Source organism: Vanessa tameamea, chromosome 7, assembly GCF_037043105.1.
Source record: "Vanessa tameamea isolate UH-Manoa-2023 chromosome 7, ilVanTame1 primary haplotype, whole genome shotgun sequence".
Taxonomy (NCBI): Eukaryota; Metazoa; Arthropoda; class Insecta; order Lepidoptera; family Nymphalidae; genus Vanessa; species Vanessa tameamea.
The window spans coordinates 8,687,344-8,702,484 of record NC_087315.1 but is presented as its reverse complement, the minus strand read 5'-3'; the positions used below and the strand labels follow the sequence as shown (position 1 = coordinate 8,702,484).

Here is a 15,141-nt window from a genome sequence, read left to right as displayed (position 1 = left end):
AGAACTATTTTTTAGGTTATGTTTTTAATTAAATAAACAGTACTGTAATTTATTCCGCAGATTAAATTTTATTCAAACTGTAAACAAATATAATGATTACAAACTTAATATACAGTGTTCGTCAATTGCTACAAAATCGTCAAATAGAACTAGTACAGGTTTCTCATCTTCTTCATAATCATTAAGTCCCGTGAAATCCCACTTAAGCTTTTGGGTTAAGTTTTCAATAAATCGAACAATCAAAGACAATAACTGACCATCAATCTTCTTCTTATTTACGAACACTGTGCGGAAAAAATATCGTAATTTTTTGTAAATTACGTTCTTATTCATCACAATGTCTGCTAAAAAGTCACCTGGCATTTCATCAATTTGTGTCTCAATTGTTTTAATAAAATTGAAGTAAACATTTCGATATTTCAGAATAGCTTTATCACAGGAACACAGCAAAATAACAAGATTCTTCCAATGTTCGAAAGCTTCAAGAGAATGTCCAATAAGGAAACATAAGTATGTAAACTGAAGCTCGCCAATAATATGTAGAGGCCTAAAAGTTAAATCATAATCATATTATATATTAGGTTATGGATATTAGTTTGGAATAAGAAAACGAAAAGAGCGAAAATGAAAGTTACATAAATTATGCAATTCCAATTAACTTTTAATTTTATTATCACTAGCATATTTGTTTGATCAACAGAAATTTAGAATAGAAATATGAAAGCATTATTACTTAAAAATACATTATTGGTTGAAACAGGAAAATAGTCATATATGTTAAATAATTATAGCTAAAAAATTCAGTTGTTAATTTACAACAATAGATTGATTTTATACTGCATAAAGTAAACTTAATTTTTACATGCTGGGTCATAAGACTATACCGCATGACATGTAGCATTTTTTATGTATTTAATAATAGAAGGAGAGAAACTAAAATTAAAACTTACTCATCATGCTGTGCAATCATGAGATCTAAGGAATATGTTTGATCTAAATAGTGCTTCGTTATCTCCCCTGGTGTTGAGCCTGGTGGGTATTTTTCTTTTGGTATTTCTGTAAACCTCATTGCCTCTCCTACAAAAACAGTAAGAGTGTATTTAAATAAATACTATTTCTATTTATTATGAACCAAAAATATATATATATAATGATAATGTTAATACTTTGTGTTTAAAAATTTTCAAAGGTATTGTGGGTTCAAAGTCCTCATTTATTACATGTAAAAACTTATATTATGATAGACGGTGCGAATAGGGTTCAGCCACCTCGAGGGAAACCAGTAGTTGTAACCTGGTTTAAATTGACAAATTAGTTAGATGAAACTCAATAGAGTTGCCCATAAACTATGTCAAATTACCACAGTGAGAATTTATGCATAAGCATCTTAATTATATTTAGCAAAAATTTTAAGTAATCAGTATACTAAACTACTAACTACTAGTAAACTATATAAATACAATTATTGTAGTCTAATTAATTGATTATTTTTCTACCTGGGGCTGGCTTTAAATCTGGTAACATAGCTTGCTCTTTTTCTTCCTCTGTGATTCTTCTAACTCTTTTAGCACCAGATTGGCCTGGAGTTGAATCATCGCTTTGAACTTCTTTTGATACAGGATCAGGTTCTATGGACTGTTTTGACTTATTTCCTCTCGGTCTATCCTTATCACTCATTGGCAGTAAGTCCACCGACGCTCTGATAAGACCATTCAGTGGTGAGAGCTTCTGTGCTAACTCAGCTGGTACATATGAAATATAATATATAAATAAACAAGTAAGAAATAGTCATTTCAAATAACACCTGACAAATCAATAGTAAAAAGCACATTAAATAAACAATCCTTTATGTATAAAAAAATTGTGGAGTCAATACTGGGTGCAGAATCAGGTTTTGTTTACCATAAAAATGCATCATCATTGGACCTGAACCATCATGTTGAATTTCAACTCTAAAGGATAAGAGAAAGAGGTTCTAAATTAGCTTGTAAGATCTGACTTAAACAAACTAAAAAACATTGAAAGGTAAATAAAGCTAATTAACTAATAATTAATGCTGCCTTAGGAACTACCTAATACATTTACAACCATTATTTTAATAATATATTTAAAATTGATAAATACCTGTTATTTGAGAAGATAATTGTTTCCACTTTTGCCATATTTCATAAGGATAAGGGGCTAAGTGCTTGTCTATGTTGAGCAAATTATCTTTTAAGCGCTGAATGCTTTCTTCACTAATTTCATCCTTACTAATATCTTCTAGTTTTTTATCCCACATTTTGACGACAAACTCTTTTTTATCAAAGTAATGCATAAATCCTGATCTATAAAGGAATATTGCCATTTTATAATATACGATTTAAAGAAATGTTCCAAATTAAATTTATGATGAAATTAATTATGTATAACGAAAACACTATTAAAATTACCTTGGTGAAATGTCTCCGGTTTCTTTGCTCACAGCAGAATAGTGAACGTAATGAAGACCCGGTGGAATCATTTTTATTCCTCGAAAGTCTTCTTCAGTATTCCAACATTGCATATCAATACCAAATTGTGTCTCCTGGGGCACACCGAGGAATACAAATGTTCCTCCTTCAACGAGGAGCTTTTTAGCGGTCTCCTGGTCCATTTTGCACGTTTGTGCCGTAATATATTATAAAATTCTAACACCTCAATATGTTTAAATCAGAATAAACTTTTTAACATATATTGACCATGTTTTCGGTATGTTTTCACTATTGGTATTTAATATTGATTAAGCAACTTTGACAGAACAAATTTGACATTTCTTATACTCCTTTTTACGTTGTTGTAGTTTATTTTCATATAACTAAATTGCACGAAAGACTCAGAATACTTCATATTTTAAGAAAAAAATCTATACTAATATTATAAATGCGAAAGTAACTTTGTCTGTCTAGCTGTCTGTCTGTTGCTTTTTCACAACCAAACCACTGAATTGAATTTGATAAAATTTGGTATGATGGTATGATTAATAAGGAGGGACAGCTTATTTTTTATTTTGCCTAAAACCTGACGACCAACTATTAAAACGCGAGTGAAGCCGCGGGCGATAATTATTGAATGACAAATAATATATATAATTTTAATGTACCATATGAATTACTAGTAACATAATATACAACTTAATTATGGTTAAAATATTAAATAATTTGATTATGATCGACCTCTATTCCGTGTTTAATATTAGTTGACATTTTGATTAAAACTACATAATATTACGTGTGCGTTATTAATTTTTATTGAATACATTAGTATACGAATATACTTACTTAAGACCTAAATAAACTTATTCTATGCAAAATATAAGCAATTACCGTAAGCTGCGGATTCTTCGCTTGGAATTCAGTTTATGACAAAAAACCACAAAGGTTAAAAAGTAGCCTATGTTTGTCTTTGGGGTTCAAGTTTGTTTCGTACCATACTTCATCAACATCGATTCATCGAGTGGTTAAGCCATAATGGTGTAATAAATAATTGTATCGCTTTGTGAAACCGCTCTTAAATGGTAATAGAATATGCTATTGAATATAATATATCTAAACTCATTATAGAGAAAAGGTGCAAAGTAAATTTAATCAGATGAACCTTGTTGGTTCATCAAAGTAATTTAATAACGTCATGTTGTAGGTGTCAGTTGTGATTTAGTGTGCCCGTATTTTTTACAAAACATTAATATTATTAACTTATTCATCAATTTCTTACCTAATACAAGATACATTTTTAAACAAACGCCAGATTTCACTCGTTTTGTACTAGTCAATTCGACAGACGAATGAGCACACTCGTCTGGTAATACCTATACATTTAGGTTCAATGCGAAATTCCCACCAAAAATTCGCCTGAAAATTTTGAGTTGCCGTGGAGTGGTTAACACAGAACCTGCTGTTAACTACAGCACCTGATTTTTTGTTTTAGTACAGATTTTTTTGCCTAATTATTTTTCAACAGGTGACGAATTCCCGTCTCGAGCACCACTACAGCGAGACGGTAGCGGCAATCAGAAATAGCGTTTTAGTTATCGTTTGCAATTAGTGGATTTTATGAACTACGCTGTATGCGATGCCTAATAAACTTTGAAGAGGTCGAAAGTGAACATATCATCGAAGAGAAATTAAAATAGAGTCTGTTAATGTTTTTTGTCTGTAATGCTATTTTTAAATAAAAATCATATAATTGTGCTTATTATAAAAGGAGAAAGTGAAAGGATCTATAACTACTTTCTTAAATGATCTAAATAATAACATAAGCACATACAAATAGGATAAATGAATTACCATAGAAGCTTTGATGCAATTGATTTTTTCATCATATTACAAGTAAGGCCAAATCGCATCATCATTTTTCGAATTTTTGACATGACTGACGAATAGTCTCCGCAATATTCACCAGGGAAATTAGGATGTAAATTTCCATTCGCTGTGAACCTATATTCTGGGATTCTTTGTTTTCATCGAAAATTTAAGTATATATATTCGCTAGGGATTTCGGTATATACGAATTGCAGCTTCATATAAAATAGTCAAAACATAACTATTATAGTAATAATATAATAGGTTATATTCATGGATTTTAAATGTTGCAAATATGTTTTTTTTAAAGTCTGCATTCATGGACTAAAAATAGTACCGGTCATACAGTTTTATTTTTTAAAAACGTGATAAAATAAATTTCGATTATTAAAGAAAGAATCTTAGTTACAAAGACGGTGATGTTCTCTAGTCTGATATCTGAACAGCAGTTTTTTATAACGGATACAAATAACGTTGTACGAGATAAGTATTATAGTGCACAAGGGTGTGAGCTAGCATAGATGTGTGTGGTCTATTATTGATATTATTTATGCGATTACAACATTACCGGAAAGAGATTTTATGCTTTACGAGACATGACAGTATGACACTATCCACATCACAATGGCGCAGGATATCTTGGCAAAAAAATCTTAATATCTTTTATCGGTTCGATCCGGATTAGAATCTTAAGATATGTAGCCATGTAGAACAATGAGACACTTTTGGATATACATAATTATATATCTAATATATTGAGAAATTGATATTTTTTGGGCTTTGTGTTCTATTTTGTATGCTAAGTCAAATGGTATGTTTTCTTTGGATTATGTCAATACCTGTTCTTCTGAAAATAGATCTTATCAGGGTGTTTGGTGTTAGGATTGAAACTATGTACAAACTACTTGCGTCGGAGTTTTCATAGTGTTAGGGAAACTTTTAATAGTGTTTATGTCCCTAGAGGGTCTGAAACGTGCCGTCGGAGTACATCAACTATGTACTGGTTATCTTACAAGTTATTACACATTATAAACTATCACTAAACTTTGAAGAAATCTTGGAAGGGTCTTATAACTTACAACTTTCTAAACTTATTTTTCACTTGCTACATACTGTTAAGAATTTAAAAAATGGTCTGTTTCTTAATTATTGATATTTCGCATTAAATAAATTATAATATTGTTTTTAATTAAATGCACAAAAATATTGATTGAAAAATTATATTTTATTTATGAATTTTTGGCTAACGTTTCATATAGTACACGGCAGGAAAGTATAAAAGTTATTATTTCCATTTTCTGTACCATAATGTGTTTAAACGAAGACGATGATTCATAATTTTTGTTATTATTAATTTTATGTTTAATAAAACAATAATATGAAAATAATGACAATTAAGCTAGTAAAAACCTATAAATTCACACAAAATTTAATCTATGGAATAATAAAAAGTAAAATTTCAATTAAAACGGTTGCTAACAAATAAATTAAGCATAAACTAGAGCGCAAGTTGGGATAAAAATTGAAGTACGTGGTTTTGAACCCTTGTAGTGGCTTAGGATGTTCTCGTAAAGGTCGAGAGTATCCGTCTTGTGATACGCTCCTTTGAATCTTAACTGCCGTCTGAGTATTCGAGGTAATAGTCTTATATTATTTTATAATTCTCCACTATTATCTTTAATGACCATTAACATTATGTTGCGATTTAATATTTAAAAACTTTAGTGTTTTTGTATTACCATGGATTACTAAGTTTTTTTTTCTGTTTGTATGGGATGTATCTTCGGTATTTGAGGGCAAAATATTCTGCCAATTCAAAATGAAAATATTAACATGGGTTTATCTTTGTAATTACAACCATTACTATCAATGTCTTATTAAATATGTTACCTTGTTTAAGCTAAATATTTTAGCTTTGTAACAAGTTATGTACGTCACAATTTCTTGAAATCTATTGTTTTTTATGAACATACATTTTATTACTAAATATAAAAACATACATAATGTATTAAGAGTAATTATTAAAATTTTTATGACTTTAGTAATAATGTAAATATTTGCGTGAATGGACTCATTTTAGGTACTGATTTTACTTAAAAAAATAATAATATATTTTTGCAAGTTTTTCAGGAAATTGGTTTTCAAGTAGTCAATTAGACTTTATGCAGCTATTGGCCAATGTTTAACAAGGCGAGTTTGTTTATTTCCGATTTCTTCTCGCTTAATCCGCCGCCAGTCCTCCAGTTATTGTTTCTGTTATTGGCGCGGAGAAAATTGAATTTGTCCACAATCCACTGGATTGCATTGTGGCAAGAGGATCCAAACCAAAACAAACATTCAATTTTGCAATCCAGTTTTAGACTAGTACTGCACGATCGCTACAATGTTGCAGGTGTAAACTATCATTTTCCAATTAATAATCGGGAATTATGGACTCTTTATTAATATATTTTTTGTGTCAGTTTTAAAATTTAACGATGTTTTTATTTTTTGTAACACGCGTTTTTTTATTTCTAAGTCTAAACTTCGAAAGTATTGGCATGAGGTTTTAAAGTCACGATCAAAGTAGGGTGTGTACCATCGAGGGTCAATTACGTTAGAAATGACTTTATAACAGTCTTATCACGATTACGAGTACATTATTTTTGTATATATTTTGACGATTAACTCTGACGATTCAACGTACTTTTTTACCATTGACTTATCTCTGAAATATTTAACAGTGCTACAATTTGAACATTTACCGATCGTAAATTTTTAACAATATAATTAATTCATTTTATTAGGCAACTAATAAAATGAATTAATTTTATTTTAAACCGTTGAAAGTGTAGGTTGAATGTAAATAGACTCTGAAATAAAGAAACTTGATTAAATTAATTAGTAAGACCGTTCGTTGGCGACTAATTGCACTTTTTTGTTCAGAGTTTTTTTGTAGCGTAAAAGAGGAAAAGTCAACGAGATTATAATTATAAGTGGAGAAATAAACATAAAGTATTTATGTTTAATTGTTTTGATAATTCTATTAAAATGATTCCCAGGTCTATTATTACATTACAAGCGTCTGCTTCTTGAATGATGAAACACAAAACACTTACACAAATACAACAAAAAATAACGCTGACGCACATTCTTTACATTTCCTCTGAAAGCTCTTTATATAATTTAATAATATGGAAAGTAAGGAAAATAATTTAATAAATCGCCGTGGAAAGGATACGGCTACTACGTTACCTGTGTCCTTTCCGCAACGATTTATTAAACTTAAATATATATTATTTTATTTATTTCGACGGCCTTTTATTAGAGCTCTTAGGTATGAAAACATTAAGACCAAATTAAAACATTTTTAGGAAATGAAAACGAATCGAAACACACAATTTAATAATCACGATACTAATCTAAAAGGTCGATTCATAGGTTTTTCATATTTAAGGATTGAAATATATTATCAAATATGACTCGCATATTATCAAAGTGAGCGTTAAAACTTTATATATACATAAGCAAAAATTTTTTTAGCACATTATAATTTTTCCAGCACGGAATAGCCTTACGTATCATTACACTTGCCGCGTAGTGCTGAATTGCTGAGTAAAGCTACGTTCGGTTTCACGTAATACGAATGTATTGTTACGTGCCTCATTAGTCACGAGCTTGATTTATGCGGCCAGAGGAAAATATAACCATTGTATTAACTATTCATCGCTCAAGTTGTGATATATCTGCAATTTCCACTTCCATGTTGTTTCGTTTAATAATATATGTTTACTTATAATATTGCCACTGTATACTGATAACGTTTGTTACGTAAGTTCGATGATTAGTTTGTAATTAAGTTCACAAAATGTATTAAGGTAAAACGGAAGACATACAAAATAAAATTATTTGTTTTATGTGTATTTCATATGCTAATTGGTTATTCAAGAGATGTTAACATGATGGCCAAAAAAACTGGTCTACTAATCAAATCTAATTAAAAGAGGGAAAAGCATGGCAATATACAGAGTATATTGAATGCCAACCTCAACCTTTTTCACGTTTTCTCACCTGGATTAGGTGCAAAGAGGACAAAAGCAAAAAGTCGCTGACGAGGATCGCGGTCATAGAGGGATTGTGCCCTATCATCGTCAGAGCTCGTGTCGAGAGCCCGCTAGCCACTAGAGCTGAAAGGCGAGGCGAAATTGTTCAGCCAAAGTGCACGTTTCAAATCTCGTAAGTTCGTATTACGTATTTTTCGTCGTAAAATGATTGTTATTTTTTCAGGGTTGTTTGTAGAAAATACGTTTGTTTTACTTAAAATATTTATACAGTGTTATATAAACAATATGGTTAAAACACTTTGTAACATATTTATAAAATAAAAATTCAGTAACTCTGCGCTGCGTATAAAGAGAATACAATAATTAGGTTTTAATTTGAAATATTTTATTAAAAAAAATATACCTACGTGCTGTAAATTACGACACCATATTACCATTTATATTAAAATCAAGTTAATCACATTTATGCCACTTTTTATTGGATGTAATTTTTTTAAAATTTAATTATAAATTTTATTATTAACATATTTAAAGATTATATTCTTTTATACGCAGACAATATGAAAATGTAGGTATAGTAGGATTGCGTCACTGTTTTAAAAGAACATCTCAACAGACTGTTTGTATTGTAGACACAACTAAAATTTAAATATTAAAAACTTATCGTTTGGAAGATGTTTAGATTCAATAGAGTAACCGAGGTGAGAACCCAGGTTGGGTTATACATTTGGCTAATAAGTTGAATTTTAATTTACATATTAACAAGTATATATAGCTTTTCGCTTGCTGGGATTTTTTCTTTAGGGACACTCTACGAACTTGTAAAGAAAATGGTTCTTTATAATTCCTTTATTCGACCCATAATTGAATACGGTTCTATTGTATGGAACCCAAACTATATAATACATATAAACAGTTTAAAAAGCATGCGTCGCGCTGAGTGAGATTGTTGAACGTTTGAGTTTATTATCACTTCCTGATAGAAACCTGATCAGAGACCAAGTGCTTTTATTTAAATTAATAATAAATCTTCTTTTTTCTCTCTGTTCTGTTTTGATTGATTGATTTAATGTAACTGTTTGTTTCCCTAATAAAAATTAAATAAATTGACTTGGTAGGCCTTTGCGCAATGCCCTCTGGGTAGGCACTCAACAGATATTCGACCTCCAAACAGCAATATTTAGTATTGTTGTGTTCTGGTTTGTAAGGGCGAGTTAGCTGGTGTAATAACAGGCACAACGGATATAACATCTGAGTTAAGTTGAAAATAAAATATTATCTTTAAAAATTATACAAGCTTTGATTATATGTAAGTCACGGAATGAATTTTAAGGTAGTAATGTTTCAATAGCGTAATAGTTCCAAAAGTTTTGCAATAATTATGTTTTGTAGACGAATTGCGACATGCTAGAATACATTTCAAGAGGCGGGTATTGAGATGATTTTAATAGAAAGAACTATTATGTAAAAATACGTTTTTATTATTCATTTTTATTGTAACACAATTAATTTAATTCCTTGTCTTTAACTGTTAGAGTTTAAATTAAATTGCGATATTTAATTTAATATATTATATTATGAATGTAATATTTAGTCCCTGAATTTATTTTAAATACATGTCTAAAATGTATTATTCTCAGTTTATAAACAGATGTCATATGTGTCCCTTACTCTACTCTGGAAGGTTATTGCAGTATATAGCAAGCTCGATATAACCTAGTTAGTACGCGCGATGCCTACCGTGGTATCAAAGGAATCTCTAATGATTGCATTCGTAAAGCAATTAATATTGAAATTCTGTTATAATATTATCGACACATATTAATTTACGGTGTCTTTGAATGTATGATGAATATTTTCGTTTGCCTAGTTTAGGTGTAGTCATTTCTTAAATAAAAGTAAATTAACCGCTCGTACTTAAATGACCTACTGCTTTGTAAACAAAGACCTCCATTGTCCTTTTCAGCCCCGGATGTGGGGGTCGTCCCGATAATATAACATATATAACTTTGTCCGAACCGCAACTGGATCGTTAAAGGTACTCGACTGAACGTCAATTACGTTTACGTTTCGATTCGATTAGTTGTCAATTTGTAAGTAGAGTAGTGAGTAGTACTTGGGCCCTAAGCCCAGTGACTGCATGTTATTTAAAAGAAAATAGAACCAAAATTGTACTTATTCCGAGTTATGTATTGTCATAAAAAATATTATGTGTTGATTGTGTGTATTTTCACTAAACTATTTAATCCTAATTCCATTTATTTTATCGACATGGCCCAGCTGTCTGACTACGTTAAAGAATTCACTATATTCGGTTAGTACACGAAGACATATGCTTAATTTTTGTTTATGATTCATCTCGTGCATGTAAAGGAAAACGTCGCTTGCATGTGTCGGAAATTTTTCAGTCTCATGAAAATTCACCAACTGCATTGTAGCTTGGTGGAGTAAGCTCCAAATCCTTTACGTTTTTCAGCAGTAGGTTATTTACGCTCGGTTACTGTTTTTCTACATCATTAAGTTTATTACGTTTGCATAATCGTATAATCTAACGGCGTCTGAAAAGTACAACTGTAGCCTTTAAAATACCACTAAAGTACTTTTATTTAACAATATTTTCTCTTTTAACGCTCATTATTTAGTTTCCAGTGACTCAGTTTCGTCCAACTTTGAGAGTGAACCAGTAATGTCACAGCTTAAAGCAAATTATTGTTTCAAATTAATGGAATGTGCTTAGTTTAAGCAGTAATGATACCTGTGTTAATGGATGTTTTGATGGTGAGGATTTGTGTAATATTTTGTAGAATTTGTACTAGCCGTATACTCGATGGGATCTCATATCGGAAACATTATACAGAAAATCAATGAATTTTCTTAAGTATTCGAGTATAGTTTTTATTAAGTTTAATTTGTTAGTTACTTGCGTTGCCTATAGAGCAATTTCCACACTTCTAGTTTCAAATATGAGGAACTTCCATTAAAATTTTCATCCCCGATTTTACCGTCATTGGTGTTTTCAATTTAAATTTTCAAAACAACAAATTTCCACAAACGCTTTAACAACTGCGTTTAACTCATTATTTATTTTAAAAAAGCTATTAGTAACTATTACTTTTTTATAAACAGAAGAAAATACTACGATTTCCGTATTTTTAACTTACAAAAATGACGAATTTTCATACAAACTTTTAGCCCCTATTGAATCCCATTAAAATTCAAATGCGGAATTTCTTCACGTTAGACGCACCCGTTTAGGCTGTACGCATTTTATAAATCATTCATTTTAAAGTATTATTTAGTAAATTAGTATCTAATAACTTGTTCTTGTTTTTATTGATTAACTGCCTCGTTGGTCTATCGTTCTATATCTAAGGTGCCGACGTCCCGGTTTCGAATCCCAAATTACATCATCTCCCAAAATTAATGTTCTTACCAGGGTAATCTGTTTCCTATCAGCTTCTCTCAGTCTAAAATCATCAAGATTCTTGGCAAAATAATGCTTTTCAGTCTTCTTATAATACTCCGTTCGCTTCCCGAAAATCAACAGATATTGATGACTATTGTTCCTTCCTCTGTTTGTTAAAAGAGATAATATTACCGCAAATACAGGAGGAGCAAACTGGTGCTATTTCTTCTGGAAATAGTACTCGGTGAATATCGTTAAGAGGTCTATTGTGTTTGTGAAGCTTTGAAAATTTTAGCTTCAAAATCAGTTAGTGCGACCAAATATTGTGATTAAAGGAGTCTGACAAACTTCTTTAACTGTTTTATTTTGATGAAATTGGAGATAAATGTTATTTGTAAATTAATCAATCATTTGTGTGTTCAATCAAATCAAAGCAATATATTCTTTATTCAAGTATTTTCATAAAAGCACTTTTGAATCGTCATGTTATACTGTTGAATTAAATTTAATGCTACCACCCACCCAAAAACATTAACTCATTAGTTATTTTTTTTCCACCATTTTAATTACAGAATATGTCAGTTAACAACAATTATTTTTTTAAATATCCAACCTAGAATTCAATAAATACTAAGTCCTCCTCATGTCCATAAAATGATTGTCACCATTTCCTTCGAAAATATTTATATTATTGTGATTATACGTAATATTGTTGTAAACGTATTGTGAAGCAACAATAAGTATGCCCTATCTGTTAAAAATATCCCGAAGAGAGTCTCGAGCTCCAAGATTATAAACAGACCTAATAGCTCTTTTTTACAGCAGGTATCGAAACAGTTTCAATATTCGCAGCGATACCCAAAAGCAAAATGCTGTAACATATAATGTTATGAAAGTATCCAAAGTATACTCGAGCAGGATCAAGATCAGTTAGTTGTCTAACTTTTCTAACCGCGTATGCTGCGGAGCTGAGTTTCAGCAATAATGATCTAAATATAACCGATACTGCAGTATTTCTAGGAATCACTTTAGATTCAAAACTCAAGGATTTGAATATTTGATGTGGAAAAAAAATCAAATTCAAAAGTTTTAGTTTTGAATCTAAAGTGATTCTTAGAAAAACTATAGTATCGGTTACATTTAGATCATTACTGTTTAACGCTAACTTAAAAAAATTGCTATCTTACATTAAGTAAGGTAAACAGTATACGCATTTTGACTTTTTGGCATTAAGAACTAAGTAATTTTTTGTAAGCCAACCTTGTATCAGGGATAATGCATCGTTTACATCGTCATTATAAGGTTGTTTCCTGTCAACTTTAAAAAGTAATGAGGTATCATCAGCAAATAATACAATGTCCCAAATACCTTTAACATAAAAAATAAGCATCTTTTTTATTTTTGTTATATCCATACTAATATTATAAATGCGAAAGTAACTCTGTCTGTCTGTCTGTTTGTCTCGCTTTCACGTCTAATCTACTGGACCGATTTAAATGAAATTTTGTACACAAATAGCCTAGAGCCTGAGAAAAGACATAGGCTACTTTTTATTTGGAAAAAGTGCTGTAAGGGCTTGAAAAGCGGGGTGTAAGTTGTTGAAAGTATTGTCATTTTTGGGACTAGAAGCATAAAACTTATATTTTAGTCTGTATACTTATAAACTAACATATCATGACACCCGAATTTTGGGAATTCTACCTATATAGGGGTAAATAGGGGTTAAACGTTTGTATGGAAGTCCGTAATTTTTTAAGTTAGAAACATGAAACTTTATTTTTGGGATACTGATTAAAAAGTAGATACTTATTTAAGTGTTTCTGTATTTTCAACCCCTACGGGGGTGAGAAATGGGTTGAAAGTTTGTATTGAAATCCGTCATTTTTAAGATAGAAACATGAAACTTTATTTTTGGGATACTGATTAAAAATGAGTAGATACGTATTTAAGCGTTTCTTGATATTTTAGGCCTAATGGGAAAAAGTAGAGGTTGACATTTTGTATACAGGTTAGTCTGGAAGTCCGTCATTATTAAATTAGAAGCTTGCAATTTTATTTTTGGCCTACCGATTAAAAATGAGTTGATTCGCATTTAAGCGTTTCTTGATATTTTATGTCTAAAGAGAAAAAGAGGTGTTGACATTTCGTATACAGGTTAGTCTGGAAGTCTGTAATTTTTGAAGTTAGAAGCTAGAAATTTTATTTTTGGGATACCGATTAAAAATTAATTGATACGCATTTAAACGATTCTGGATATTTTACGCCTAAGGAGGGAAATAGGGGTGACATTTCATATAGGATAGTCTGGAAGACCGTCATTTTTGAAGTTAGAAGCAGGAATCTTTATTGTTGGGCTACTGATTAAAAATAAGTAGATACGTATTTAAGCATTTCTTGATATTTTACGCCTAAAGAGAAAAAGTAGAGGTTGACATTTTGTATACAGGTGAGTCTGGAAGTCTGACATTTTGAAGTTAGAAGCATGAAACTTTATTTTTGGGCTACCGATTAAAAATGAGTTGATTCGCATTTAAGCGTTTCTGGATATTCTACCCTAAGGGCTGAAGTACACAACAATGTGGTATACAAAGAGGTCTTAAATTTACGTAATACGTTTAAGTTAATTTGTAAATATATTCATATTCTACGCGAGCTAAGCCGCGGGTAATAGCTAGTATAAATATAAATAAAAAAAATTAGGAGCTTAGAATAAGATTAATCTCATATAAGCGTGTCTATATAAGACACGCTTATATGAGATTCTTATACATAGGTTACAATTTTTAATGATATTACATAATATTTAGCAATCACATGAAAAGAAAAAACGTAAGGCCGTTAAGGCGTTTTGATCATTATGAATTACAAAACTGTTTGATGTTACATGACATGGAAATTGACATGGGAGTCCGTTTGCCCATTCAATCGCGTTACCGCTTTTAATCGGAAGGGGCTTAAGAAGAAAAAAGGAAGATAAGATACCTTTAAGAGTTTCTTAAAGGGTTCGGCCTTTCAAAGAACTCGTAGACTGTGGTGTCCGATACCGAGGAGATTTCTTCATCTAGTATAGCTAGCAAGGTGCAGATAGAACGCATGTATGCTGATACTCTACTAAAAAGGCGCTCAGAAACCCGAGAATTTGACGTATAATTTCACTATACGGCATTGGATGAATTTGAATGAAAAAAAGCAAAAGTTATATAATTAAGTACTACTATATTATAATATATATGCCATTTTTATTTGCTTAAATTATTATCTTAATATATACATTTATATTATCTATGTGTATTCTAAACAGTTGGATCCTGAATGGTTTAGATTTGACCTATTCAATCCCTTTAAATCGACAACAGTTGATAACACCTAATTG

At 30.6% G+C, this 15,141-nt stretch overlaps 1 protein-coding gene across 1 annotated transcript; it reads right to left on the bottom strand.

The window, feature by feature from the left end:
* Positions 1-48: 48 nt before the first annotated feature.
* Positions 49-2,758, bottom strand: LOC113401351 (protein AAR2 homolog). The gene is made up of 5 exons (XM_026641229.2): positions 2,433-2,758; positions 2,125-2,327; positions 1,497-1,742; positions 951-1,077; positions 49-547 (listed from the first exon to the last, which is right to left on the bottom strand). Exons 1-5 carry the CDS (start codon positions 2,633-2,635, stop codon positions 97-99), a joined length of 1,230 nt encoding a protein of 409 aa, XP_026497014.1. The 5' UTR covers positions 2,636-2,758; the 3' UTR covers positions 49-96.
* Positions 2,759-15,141: the final 12,383 nt, after the last annotated feature.